This window comes from Penaeus vannamei, chromosome 39 (assembly GCF_042767895.1).
Source record: "Penaeus vannamei isolate JL-2024 chromosome 39, ASM4276789v1, whole genome shotgun sequence".
NCBI classification, from domain to species: domain Eukaryota; kingdom Metazoa; phylum Arthropoda; class Malacostraca; order Decapoda; family Penaeidae; genus Penaeus; species Penaeus vannamei.
Genome location: NC_091587.1, coordinates 26,140,225 through 26,154,720, shown reverse-complemented (window position 1 = coordinate 26,154,720; position 14,496 = coordinate 26,140,225). Strand labels below are relative to the sequence as shown.

Here is a 14,496-nt window from a genome sequence, read left to right as displayed (position 1 = left end):
GCCTATTATCACCTTTAACGACCCCTAAAAGCAAAAACCGCTTGGCCCGCCGAGATTCTACCGAGTCGGACGAGCTTCCAGAGGTCAGCAGTAAAAGTCTCAGTGCTTTTGCTACATACATTCTGGGATATAATTTTCCACTGGTTATCTAGATTGTTCAGAATTACCTGCTAATTTTTTTCGGTGCTAGGTCTAGGGTTTATTATGGAAATATCTCGCCTTAATTACGTCGTATATAAAGCCCTTTCTCAACATCTTTTAGGATATAAAAATATATATAAATATATATATATATATATATATATATATATATATATATATATATATATATATATATATATACGCACACACACACACACACACACACACACACACACACACACACACACACACACAGACACACACACACACACACACACACACACACATACACACACAAACGCACACACACACACATACACACACACACACGCACACATACATACATACGAGCCATTACATCCGTACTAGGATTTTCAAAACCATCACAAACCCAGCTCAGAGAGGACGGAAGGGTAATGGGATAGGGAATTGGCACGTACCCTAGAATACCGTTTGTTTTTACTCTTTGCCATTTAATTCATCATCCGTAGCTGCTATTTATAACCTGACAAGGCAAAAGGTTGAAATAATTGGAGGAGCCTTTTCTCACTCTCAGTTTTACTACTTGAAGTTTTCAGGGAGTGAATCTAACGTCTTTAGAATTTCAAGTATTGATTAGATATAACAGCAATCAGATGTTTACCAGTCCTACCTTTTTAGTTTTCGTTTTCGTTGTTATACTACCACTATAATTCTTGCAGTATTGTTAGTAGTAAAAGTATAAAGTGTATTAATTTCTTACATTTGATTAGATTTGCTCTATTTGACTGACATCGGGTCATTATATTATCATGGCTACAATTAGCTTACGGGTATTACTTGTTATTTCTATTTTAAAAGATAATTTTTAAAAATATATTATATTATAATATAACCTCTAATAATATATCCCTTCTGAAAGTGAACTCCTTTACGTGCCCTGCGAATTCTTAAGGTAGTATACAATTAACTTTGTGGACTGGTTTGCTTGGCTTGAGCCTAGAAACATTGTATAGGGAACAAAGAAGACTTAGTGTCACATTACTTCACATTGTCTGTACTTACGTATCGTATACTTACGTAGTTCATGTAGGAAGGGATTCATAAAATGTTTCTTATATGCTTGTTTTATTTCAGTAAAATATATTACATGGGTATGAAAATAAGTTATCTGAGGGAGTGATGGTAGCCGATGTAGCAATTGGATTTTTCTTTTCCTCCAACTTTACCCGTACACAGGTCGTGGAGGGGCGTAGCCACGAGATTCACGGGACTCGAACGACTCGAACGACTCGAAGGATTCAAAGGAGTCAGGGTAGCGAGCCTCTCCTTCGTAGGACACCTCAGGGAGGAATCCTGAGTCTCCTTGGACAGTGAACCTGACGGTCTGCAGGCGGCCGTCGGGGAGCTGCACGTAGTAGGATCCTTGGGTGTCGTGGCCGTCGCGGGCCTCCTGGTGGCCGAAGTTGTTGCCGGAGTCGCTGTGCTGGACCGCCCAGTCGAAGTTGTAGTTGGCGGGGCCGAATTCCTCAGAGGAAAACTGGAAGAACAGTAAAATTAAATAAATAGGTTGCCGGTTTCAAAACAGTGAAGGAATGAAAGCTGGTGACGAAAGATACAGTGAATTCATGAAATGTGTAAATCATATCCTCTAGCAGCGTTTAACTCACCTCGGGGGCGGAGTAGGAGTAGGGTCGCCTGTCAGCGGCGGCGACAGCCACGAGAGTCACGAGAAGGAGGACCTGAGGAGGAAGTGGCCACGTGTTAATGCACAAGAGAAACTGTCAAGCATATGCCACCCAGAGACGTCATCCAAATAATTAACAATAGATATATCTCTAATTACAAGGAACTGCTATTTATTATTATCAAATTTTGGCTTCAGTAACGAAAAATATTAGTTGACAGTGGAAAGGTGGAAGGTGGAAATTACCTTTGAGTTCATGTTGGTGTGGAAGCTGTACAACTTGTGCCAGATATCCATGGCTTGGCTGCCTTTATACTCGTGTGTAGTGACGTCATAACAGGGCTTTTTGCATGTTGCAGAACTTGCCATGCGCATGGAAAGTTCATTACCATAATGGGGTATTGTTGCTGGTGTTATTGCTAACATTTTCATTTTCATTGTTTTTATGATTGCTGAGACTAATGTTATCCTTATAATTATCCGCATTTTCCCTGTAATCAGTATTACATTTATCATTAACATTGTTATCCTCATTCTTATTAATATTACAATACCATTATAGTTATCAGTATTAATAATGTCATTGTTAATCAGTATCTTCATTTTTTCAGTATTACAACTATTAATATTATTACCAAAAATACTATTATTATAATCTTCATAAACATATTTGTTTTGTCGCTAAAACTGTCATGGCATTGTAATGGTTATTTTCAATATTTTAATTAACATATTCGTTATAATAAAAATAATTTGCGGTGATGTTATTGTTAATTGTTCTTAGTACCAAAGGAGTTATCAATATTATTTTTATTGTTGTTTTTACTATTAATAATGTCAATATTATTATCATTATTGTTTTATTATAAGTTATATTCATAATTATTAATATTATTACTAATATCATCACTATCGTTACTATTTTTATCACTACTAATATCATTGTCATTGTCATTGCTGTGTTGTCGTTGTTAGAGGTATCATCATTACTATTTATTATTATCATTATCATTATCATTATCATTATCATTATCATTATCATTATTATTATTATTATTATTATTACGATTACTACTACCATTACTATTACTATAACCTTTTTACTATTGACGTTGTGACCATAGAGAACAATACTAATACAATCCCTATTATCATTGCTGTGTTTTATGATCGTCATTTCCCTTAAGTTGATGACTAAAACGAAGGGGAATATTATTTTTTTCATTTATCTTATTATTGTTATTGTTATTTTCATTATTATTTTTAGTAATAATTATTATTTTCATTTTTCTTATCATTGCTATTATTTCTTCAATACAAGTATTATCATTATTATGATCTTAATCAAATTATCATCGTAAAGATAATTATTGTTTATGTTATTATCATCGCTATCATTACCACTATCATCATTATTATTACTATTTTTTTATTACAACTATTATTTACACCATAATCATTGAGAGTTTATAGTTAACAATATCATTGAAATTGCTATTGTTACAATTATCATTATTCTTTATTATTTTATTTATTATGATTCAAATGATCATAATTATTGCAATGATCATCTTATTGTATTTTTTTTGTTATCATTAGTGTTGTCTTCATACTTTTATCACCTTGAATTATATATATTGTTATTTCTATAATTACTATTTATTTTTTATTATCATTATTGTTGTTGTTGTTGTAGGTTTTGTTATCATTATATTTTCTATTGTCATTATTATTATGTTTGTGGGTGCTATTATAATAGTTATTAATACCATTATTATTGTTGTTGTTTATGTTGCTCATCTTAACATTACTACTAATACAATTATTGGTATTATTACTATTATTATTACAATTATTATAACTGTTGTTTTCATTATTTTTATCAGTATTATTATTATTAATATTTCTATTATTAATAATAATATTTTTGTTGTTGTTTTTGTTGTTGTTGATGTTGTTACCATTATCATTATTACTATAGTTGCTATTATCATTATCATTGTCGTAATTATCTTTATCTTTATTAATATTATTCCTATTATTTCGTACATCAGCTTTTTTTATCCTTATCACCACCATTAGTAGTATTAATATTAATAAAAAAAAACATTATCATTACTATTACTACTACTATCATTATTAGAACCATCATTATATCAAGTATTAAAGGCCTTATTATTATTCACATTATCTTTATCATTAGAGATTTTTTTTCATTGATGCTGTTTTGTTATATTATTATTATTATTATTATTATTATTATTATTATTATTATTATTATTATTATTATTATTATTATTATTATTGCTTTTTCATCACTGATGATATTAGTACTATGGCCATCATCTTTATTATCTTTATTATGGTTATAATTATTAATATCATTAATGTTGTAGCTATTGCTATTATCATTACTGACAATTTTGTGCTTTTGGATGGTATTATTATCATCATAATTTCTATTATCCGTATCATCGTTATTATACTTGTTGTTGTTGTTGCTATTATTGTTATTATTTTTTATGTTTGAGTATTATGATGTTTAATTATTTTAAACTAAATTATCCTTATCATCATTATCATAACCAATTATCATGCTTATAGCCATTATTGTTATCATTATTATTATTATTATTACTTTTATTGCAATTAATATGATTAGTTTCATAGTCGTTAATGTTATTATTCTTATTACTGCATTTGTCGCTATCATAATTGTTGTAATTAATAGTGATGTTAAATAAAATATTAATGATTAATAACATTTGCGCAGTAGTCACTACGGTATTTCAGGAGATGTTTTCTTTTCCATTACACGTATGACCAGATTTCTATTACCTTCAACCTTTCCTTCTGATCGCCTTTCTCGGGATGATCCGGCTTCAATTTCTGAACTGATTTTTGACATCTGGGCACATCCATAATCAAGTTTGTTTGTTTGTTTGTTTTTTTACATCTGTGTACAGCCATAATCAAGTTATTTTTGGCATCTGTGCACAGCCATAATCAAGCTATTTATATATTTTTTAAATCTGTGCACAGCCATAATCAAGTTATTGTTATTATTATTATTATTATTTACATCTGTGCACAGCCATAATCAAGTTATTTTTGACATCTGTGCACAGCCATAATCAAGTTATTTTTGACATCTGTGCACAGCCATAATCAAGTTATTTTTGACATCTGTGCACAGCCATAATCAAGTTATTTTTGACATCTGTGCACAGCCATAATCAAGTTGGTATCACCAATATTAGTCTTCTCATACCTTTCTATCTTCCCAATTTTACTCCTCATATAAATTGCCTCGTAGGGCGTTCGAGCCTTAAGAGTTTGGTAAGTCAGCTCGGAAATATATATATATATATATATATATATATATATATATATATATATATATATATATATATATATATATATAGTACGTGTACACCCTCATAACTATTTATGTGTTTATTTATTTCTCTGGAAGTTTTCATTTGTTTTTTATATGAAAATATATCCATTGGTAGCATATACACCAGTTTTATTCACATGATTTATTTATAGAAAATATTCAAATAATTATGTAAAATAAGATAGGGTGACGGTAGCCGAAGAGGGTCCTATTTTCTTTAACTTCAACCATACACGGGCCTTGGAGGGGCGTAGCCACGAGATTCACGAGACTCGAACGACTCGAACGACTCGAACGACTCGAAGGAGTCAGGATAACGAGCCTCTCCCTCGTAGGACACCTCAGGGAGGAATCCTGAGTCTCCTTGGACAGTGAACCTGACGGTCTGCAGGCGGCCGTCGGGGAGCTGCACGTAGTAGGATCCTTGGGTGTCGTGGCCGTCGCGGGCCTCCTGGTGGCCGAAATTGTTGCCGGAGTCGCTGTGCTGGACCGCCCAGTCGAAGTTGTAGTTGGCGGGGCCGAATTCCTCGGAAGAGAACTGAAAGAACATCAAAAATTAATAAATACGTTCCCAGCTTATCATTGCAAAATTGAAATGCTTATCAACATTAAAAGAACCGAAGCTGGCGATTCAAACAAGCCATAATAAAACGCTGAAACCTCTAGTTGCGTTAACTCACCTCGGGGGCGGAGTAGGAGTAGGGTCGCCTGTCAGCGGCGGCGACAGCCACGAGAGTCACGAGAAGGAGGACCTGAGGAGGAAGTGGTCACGTGTTCATGAGTAACGTAAAACATTTTTCTTTAATGTTTCACAGTGAAAATATCTGTTATTAGAATAATATTCATGAAATATTCTATTCAGTTCTTTCAGCTGTTAAAGTTCTTCCCAATGCAGTAACGAAAACAATGTAAAGCTGGCAGTTACCTTTGAGTTCATGTTTGTGTGGAAGTTGAATAACTTGTGTCAGATATCCAAGGCACGGCTGTATTTATACCCGATTGCAGTGACGTCATGCATCCGCTTCTTGCATCTTGCAGAACTTGTCATGCGCATGGAAAGTATATTACTTCATTTGAAAGATTATTTTCCGTTTTTTCTTTCTTTCTTTCTTTCTCTTTCAGCTCCAGTTCTTTTCACTGACTTTTTGCAGTTATATTTGGTCATAATATTTAGACCAATTATTGTAGACTGTAAAGGATTTACGGATTTTGTATGTGATTATTTGTCTATGGTTATGGTGATTAGATATCAATTAGATATATTATTTTCTAATAGAAGTTATTTTATAAAATGTACACGCTAGTTCTCCTTCGACTGTTTATCGCATGTGCGGCAGTATGCTCTGACCTGTCACCTATAAACAAGGTACCCCTTCACTCTGCCATTGACCCTCCTTGCGTGAGCAGCACATTGCCTTACTCGTTAGTTTTCCACGTGATATTTCTTTGTTTATTCGTTTATTTTCGTTGTTTCCATGATACAAAAGTGCTGTTAATTATATCCATTGTTTACAGCCATGTTAGTGCATCTGAATATAAATAGACACTAATAGCATCAGTGTGTTGCGTCTTCTGTTCCATCAGCTATGCCTTCCTCCACCCATGTGATAGGGATTTACGCCTGATTATTTTTACTTGTGATCGTCTAAATATTAACCCTGCGTTGTGAATTTATGAACCCAAGTACTTAATTTTTTTTTTTTTTTTTTCATCTCTATCAACACTGATAAAACAAATGAGACTGACTGATAAGGCCACTCAAAAATATTATATACTTTTATAATATTTTATACTTTTATGATATTATATACTTTAAATATTATCATAGTCAATGTTATATATAATAATACAATCAATTATATATACTTTTATCATCATTATCATTTTCACTTATGGTTATCATATATGCCGATATTATCATCGCTATGATTAAGATAATTCTTTTATTATAACTTTGATTGTTGTTATTTTTTATCATAATTAGTAGTAATATTGACATCTTTCTCATTATCATATTTATTATCATTATTATCAATAATATTATCATTATCATCTCTGTGATATTTATTATTATCATTATCTATTTTACATTATCATGTGCCATGTAATTATTGTCACTGTTATTATCGTTTCATATAATCATTGTTTTTATTCTTAGTAAATCCATTATTATTTTTATCATTATTATCACAATCATTATCTAGATTATGAGTGTTATTATTATCATTACTTAATTATCATTATTGCTAATACTAATAGTATTATTACTACTACTACTAGTATTGTTCTTATTACCATGATTATGATCATCATTGTTAGTGTTTTTATCATAATTACTGTTACTGTTGTTGTTATTCTTGGCTTGTCGTTCGTTGTATATTATCATAATTATTATTATCGTCATTTCATTACTTTCATTATCAGCATCTTCACAATCATTATTGTCATCATTATTGATTTATTAACGATGATAGTAACGATACCGTTGATAATGATAATTATCATTTACATTTTCATTATTGTTTTATTATTATTTCTATTATTATCAACATCATTATCATTTCAACAATATCATTATCATTATCATTATTATCATAATCATTATTATTTCTATTATATTATTATCGTAATAATTGTTATCATTATTATTTCATTAATATAATTATTATCATTAGCTATAATAACAATAATGCTCATGATCGTTACTGTTAAAACAACAATGATAATGGCAATTGTGATGATGGTGATGACTGTAATAATGTCCATGAGTATAGTTGTAATAATAATGTCATTAGCAGTTACATTATGTATATATGTATATAAAAATTTATACATATGTAGGTATGTATATCCGTGTATTTATAAACATACATGTATACATACACATATATACTTATGTATATATATGATCACACACGTTTATATGTATATATGCCCGCGTGTATGTGTGCTTGCATATGACGATTATTATTATTATTTACACACACACACACACACACACACACACACACACACACACACACACACACACACACACATATATACATATATATATATATATATATATATATATATATATATATATATATATATATATATATATACTACACATATGTATGATATATGTACACATATATCACCTATATTTTTTGTCATTCTTTCATTATCACTATTTCTAGTATTGTCATTGTTTTGCCATTATTATATATATTATTTTTGTTATTATATCAGTTGCCGTCATTATATTATTATTGTCTTTACCATCATTATTATTATTGGTCTTGTTCTTTTTTCTGTTATTATTAATGCTACTACTTTTTCTTTGATGCATTTTTTACTAGTGAGTAGTTACTCTAAATTGTTAGGACACAGGTATAAATCAAGTAGCTTTATATGCATGATTTAATGAAAAAGTACATGATACACACTGAAATATACTTGGTAATCGAAAATAAATTATCTAAGGATACAATAGTACCGATGCAGCAACTGGTTTACAATTTTTGGCAAATTCTAACCATACACGGGCCTTGGAGGGGCGTAGCCACGAGATTCACGGGACTCGAACGACTCGAAGGATTCGAAGGAGTCAGGGTAGCGAGCCTCTCCCTCGTAGGACACCTCAGGGAGGAATCCTGAGTCTCCTTGGACAGTGAACCTGACGGTCTGCAGGCGGCCGTCGGGGAGCTGCACGTAGTAGGATCCTTGGGTGTCGTGGCCGTCGCGGGCCTCCTGGTGGCCGAAGTTGTTGCCGGAGTCGCTGTGCTGGACCGCCCAGTCGAAGTTGTAGTTGGCGGGGCCGAATTCCTCTGAGGAAAACTGTAAAATAAATTATATATTAATCGCTGCATTGCCTTTTTCTTCCAGGGTAAATGCCCATTTGAAAATGTGTATATTATGGAATACGTAACAGTTCCAGGTATATGTATTTTTTTAAATGTGTATATTATGGAATGTGGATCATCAACATGGTAATCGAGGGACCTTTCAATACATAAGTAATGACTCAACTTTGTAAGACGATGAACTGCTTGTATTCATATAAGGTGTATTATTTACCTTTAAAGATTGGGTGCAAAATGCAATTTGACCTTTCTACAATATTTATTTGCAGTGGAAATTATTAGTCATAAATACCAGACAGTTGATAGTTTAACCTCATGACGATATTTTGATACGAAGATAAAAGACTGACCTCGGGGGCGGAGTACGAGTAGGGGCGCCTGTCAGCGGCGGCGACACCCACGAGAGTCACGAGAAGAAGGACCTGAGGAGGAAGTGGTTACTTATTACTGGGGAAGAAGAAAGCTGTGATACATATTCCACGAAAGCTCCTCTCATATTTCTCAATGAATATATCTTACAAGAATCAATACCATATATATTATTATGATAAGATCTGGATTTATCATCGTTGCTGCAGCTAATTGTTCTAACCACAGTGACGAAAATATCTTTGCACAGCCTGACTCCACAGGAACCCATAAGTGGCACTTACCTTTGAGTTCATGTTGGCGTGGATGCTGGATGGCTTGTGTCAGAGACTCTGGGAATAAACGTACTTATACCCGCTTGTGCAGTGACGTCATGCACCTGCTCCTTGTATGTTGCAGAACTTGTCATGCGCATGGAAGGTCTGTTACTTCACTGGAAAGATCTTGCTTTACATATGTTTATTATAATCTATTTTCATGTTATTGTTATTATCGTAATAATAATCAATGGCAAATAGCCGTAATAATACTTTCATTGCTAAATCATTGTAAAAGTTAATACTTTTATTAGCATTAATATTAATGGTTTTGTTGCTGTTCTGACTAATTTCATTTTCGTTCCTGGATCAGTACTTCAGTAGTGTTATTATCATCAGTGCCGTTGTTATCAGTGACCTTGTTTGCATTCTATTATTTCTATAATTATCATTATCAACATTTTCTTGCTGCTCAGGTTATAATCACATATATTAACATTATCATTATAATCTCATCATTAAGGATATAATTCTTGTAATAATGATTATCATTATCATTATTCGATAATTAATATCACGATTATTGTTATTCAAATTGTTACTATCTTTTTTTTTCGTTTTTATTATTTCATATTTTCATTTTTTTATGATTATCATTATTTTTATTACATTGTTGCTATTATTAATAATAGGATCATAGTAATTATGATTATTTTTATTATAATCATTACCATTATTGAAATGATTGTCACCGATATTATTATCAGTTTCATTAACGTCAATGATATAATAATCATCATCATCATCATCATCATCATCATCATCATCACCATCATCATCATCATCATCATCATCATCATCATCATCATCATCATCATCATCATCATCACCATCATCATCATCATCATCATCATCATCATCATCGTTATCATTAATATTATTATTGCTATTGTTAATATTATCATTATATCATTATCGTTATCATTATTCATCATTTTTGTGTGCATTATTATTCTCATTACAATTGTTACCATTATTATCGTTACTATTTGTATCACCATTGTAAAAAGAAAAAAAAAAATCCTCACAATTATTACATTTAATATCATCAGTTTTATTACTATTACAATCATTATTACTGTTATGTTTATTTAATGAAGGTATCAATGATTATGATAAAGAAAATGAGTGATGAATACTAGAGATAAAGATGATGACATAGACGATAATGATTTTGATAATAGTAATAATAATGATAAAAGTAATGATAATAATAATAATGATAAAAGTAATGAAAATAATAATAATAATAAAAGTAATGATAATAATAATAATAATAATAATAATAATAATAACAAAATAATATCAAGGACGATAAAATTATTAATATTAATGATAATGAAAATGATAATATATCAAAATAAATGATAACATTGACAATATTGATAATAATAATAAATACTGACGATAATGATAATAACACTAATGATGATAAAAACAACAAAGATAACCATTATCATGAATATTATTATCGTGATAATTGTTATTAGTATTAGTATCAATATTAGTATTATCATTATGACAAATAGTTTCAGTTATAAAAGAAAAAAAAAACATAGCAAAGATACTTTTGATAATAGTTCTAGAATTAACTATATCAATGACAAAAAAAAAACAAGATTGATATTACTAATTGTAATAATCATAACCTTAACTTTGATTTTGATGATATAAGAAGAATAACAGTAATGATCATAATATTTAGAATTATAACTATGATAATAGTAATAATGATAAGAGGAACAAAAGTCATAATAATACTAATAACGACAAAAACAATATAATAATAGTGACAGTAATAATAATGATAGTGAAGATGATGGGAATGTTCATAATATCAATATTGATTGCCATGATATTGATGATGATAATAACAATAATAATAATATTAATAATAATAATAATAATAATAATAATAATAATAATAATAATAGTAATGAGTAATAATTATTATAATGATAATATCAATAATAACACAATAATAATAATAAAAACAATGATGATAAAAATAATAAATGTAATAATAATAGTAATGATAATAACACTGGTATTAATATTAATATCAACTACATAAATTATTTCAAAAATGATAACGAAAATGACAATAATGATAAAATCAATAGTAAATATCGTAATAATGATAGAAACTAGTAGATACTGAAAAGATGGTTATGATAGTAATAGCATAGTAGTGATATGAATATTAATTAATATTAATATTTACAGCAGTATAATACCTATAATAATAATAATAATGGTAATAATAACGACTGGTTTAGTATTAACAGCAACAATGGTAACAATAACAATATTAAAAATAATGATAATGGTAATGATAATACTAGTAATAACAATGATAACAATGAAAATTATAATAATAAAGTAACAATAATAAAAATAGTTATTTCAGTAATGACGATGATGATAATGTGTTGTTATTGTTATTACCATCATAATTATCATTACCATTAAACAATTGAGCAACTATCATTACCATTCTACCTGGAATTAGATTATCATCAGTATTAGTGTTTGTGTTATTAGTTGTATCTATTTTTATTATTATTTTTATTATTATTTATTATTATTATTTTATTATTATTTTTATTCTTATTATTTATTTATTATTATTATTATTATTTATTATTATTATTATTATTATTATTATTATTATTATTTATTATTTCATTATTATTTTTACTATTATTTATTATTATTTTTATTATTATTTCTATTATTTTATTTCTATTTTATTTTTTATTTTTTTAGTATTAGTGTTTGTGTTATTAGTCGTATTATTGCTATTTTTATGAACAATGCCCTTATCATAATGTATTTTGTCATTACTTCTTTTGACACTTTTATTATCATTTTATCTATTATTACCAGTCACTTCATTGTTATTTTCATCATGAACATCATTATTTTATAATTATCATCAGCATTATCAGTAGTGCTAACATTATCATTTACACTAGTAATATTATTTATAATCTAGTTCGTTATCATTGATATTCTATTATTATTATTATCATCATAATTTTCATTTGTATTTATATTATCATGATATTCATTATTGTATTACTATCATAATTATCATCCTTATGATTGATGTTATCATTATTATCATCGTTATCATACTCATTTGTATGAGTATTAGTAACAGTATTTTCTTCATAGTTTTTATAATTATTATCCACATCAATATTATTTTTATTATCGCTATCATTATGATAATGATAATCGTCGTTATCATTATTATCATACTTATCAGTGGCAGTCGTAGTAGTAGTAGTACTCTCATCATCACTTTACTATCATTGCTATTATCATCATACTCCTCTTCCTTAAATACATCTTCAGATTGTAAGCAACCATAACACCAGGTTACATTATAGACCAATTAGCTTTATCTACTTGATTTATTCAAAATCAAAGGTAACATTATGTATTGCACGTGATGTAAAATAAATTATCTGAGGAAGTGATGGTGACCGATGTGGCAACGAGTTCTCAATCTTTGGCAAATTCTAACCATACACGGGCCTTGGAGGGGCGTAGCGACGAGATTCACGAGACTCGAACGACTCGAACGACTCGAAGGAGTCAGGGTAGCGAGCCTCTCCTTCGTAGGACACCTCAGGGAGGAATCCTGAGTCTCCTTGGACTGTGAACCTGACGGTCTGCAGGCGGCCGTCGGGGAGCTGCACGTAGTAGGATCCTTGGGTGTCGTGGCCGTCGCGGGCCTCCTGGTGGCCGAAGTTGTTGCCGGAGTCGCTGTGCTGGACCGCCCAGTCGAAGTTGTAGTGGGCGGGGCCGAATTCCTCAGAGGAAAACTGTAAATTAAAGCATATTCTAATCATTTTTCATTGCATTTTGTTGTAGGGTATTTACATCCATGAAAATTTATATATTATAAAATACGTAACATTAACTTTATTATCGATGGACCCTTCAATACAGGAGTACAGGTTGTTGAATTACTTGTATGATTTAGTTTTAAAGATTGGATGCTAAATATTTTTTAGCCTCTACAATATTAATTTGTAATGGTAATGATTAGCCATTAATACAAGATAATTCAATGTGACCTCTGTATCAACTCTTAATACAGAGATGAAAGACTGCTTTCCCCCACTGACCTCGGGGGCGGAGTACGAGTAGGGGCGCCTGTCAGCGGCTGCCACAGCCACGAGAGTCACGAGAAGAAGGACCTGAGGAGGAAGTGGTTACTTAATACTGGAGAAAAGGAAAGCTGTAAAGCATATTCCACGAAATCTCTTCTCATATTTCTCAATGAATATATTTTACAAGAACCAATATCATATATACTATCAAAAATAAGTTCTGGATTTTATCATCGTTGCTGCAGCTAACTGTTCTAACCACAGTGACGAAAATATCTTTGCACAGCCTGACTCCACAGGAACCCTTAAGTGGAAGTTACCTTTGAGTTCATGTTGGTGTGGATGCTGGATGGCTTGTGTCAGAGACTCTGGGAATAAACGTACTTATACCCGCTTGTGCTGTGACGTCATGCACCTGCTCCTTGTATGTTGCAGAACTTGTCATGCGCATGGAAGGTCTATTACCTCATTGGAAAGATCTTGCTTTACATTTGTTTATTATAATCAATTTTCATGTTATTGCTGTTATCGTAATAATAATCAATGGCAAATAGCAGTAATAATACTTTCATTGCCAAATCATTGTAAAAGTTAATACTTTTATTAGCATTAATATTGATGGTTTTGTTGC

The 14,496-nt window shown here is 30.5% G+C and overlaps 4 protein-coding genes across 4 annotated transcripts; all 4 read right to left on the bottom strand.

Moving 5' to 3' along the window:
• Nucleotides 1–1,231: 1,231 nt before the first annotated feature.
• On the bottom strand, nt 1,232–2,110 carry LOC113809532 (pro-resilin-like). The gene is made up of 3 exons (XM_027361170.2): nt 2,054–2,110; nt 1,791–1,862; nt 1,232–1,660 (listed from the first exon to the last, which is right to left on the bottom strand). The coding sequence occupies exons 1-3, from the start codon at nt 2,102–2,104 to the stop codon at nt 1,346–1,348; spliced, it is 438 nt and encodes a 145-aa protein (XP_027216971.2). The 5' UTR covers nt 2,105–2,110; the 3' UTR covers nt 1,232–1,345.
• Nucleotides 2,111–5,334: 3,224 nt separating this feature from the next.
• On the bottom strand, nt 5,335–6,184 carry LOC138860013 (pro-resilin-like). Its single transcript, XM_070116782.1, has 3 exons — nt 6,133–6,184; nt 5,888–5,959; nt 5,335–5,745 (listed from the first exon to the last, which is right to left on the bottom strand). The coding sequence occupies exons 1-3, from the start codon at nt 6,142–6,144 to the stop codon at nt 5,431–5,433; spliced, it is 399 nt and encodes a 132-aa protein (XP_069972883.1). The 5' UTR covers nt 6,145–6,184; the 3' UTR covers nt 5,335–5,430.
• Nucleotides 6,185–8,591: 2,407 nt separating this feature from the next.
• On the bottom strand, nt 8,592–9,739 carry LOC113809464 (pro-resilin-like). The gene is made up of 3 exons (XM_070116784.1): nt 9,706–9,739; nt 9,403–9,474; nt 8,592–9,026 (listed from the first exon to the last, which is right to left on the bottom strand). The coding sequence occupies exons 1-3, from the start codon at nt 9,715–9,717 to the stop codon at nt 8,721–8,723; spliced, it is 390 nt and encodes a 129-aa protein (XP_069972885.1). The 5' UTR covers nt 9,718–9,739; the 3' UTR covers nt 8,592–8,720.
• Nucleotides 9,740–13,141: 3,402 nt separating this feature from the next.
• On the bottom strand, nt 13,142–14,222 carry LOC138860014 (pro-resilin-like). The gene is made up of 3 exons (XM_070116783.1): nt 14,186–14,222; nt 13,881–13,952; nt 13,142–13,574 (listed from the first exon to the last, which is right to left on the bottom strand). Exons 1-3 carry the CDS (start codon nt 14,195–14,197, stop codon nt 13,269–13,271), a joined length of 390 nt encoding a protein of 129 aa, XP_069972884.1. The 5' UTR covers nt 14,198–14,222; the 3' UTR covers nt 13,142–13,268.
• Between the last annotated feature and the right edge of the window lie 274 nt (nt 14,223–14,496).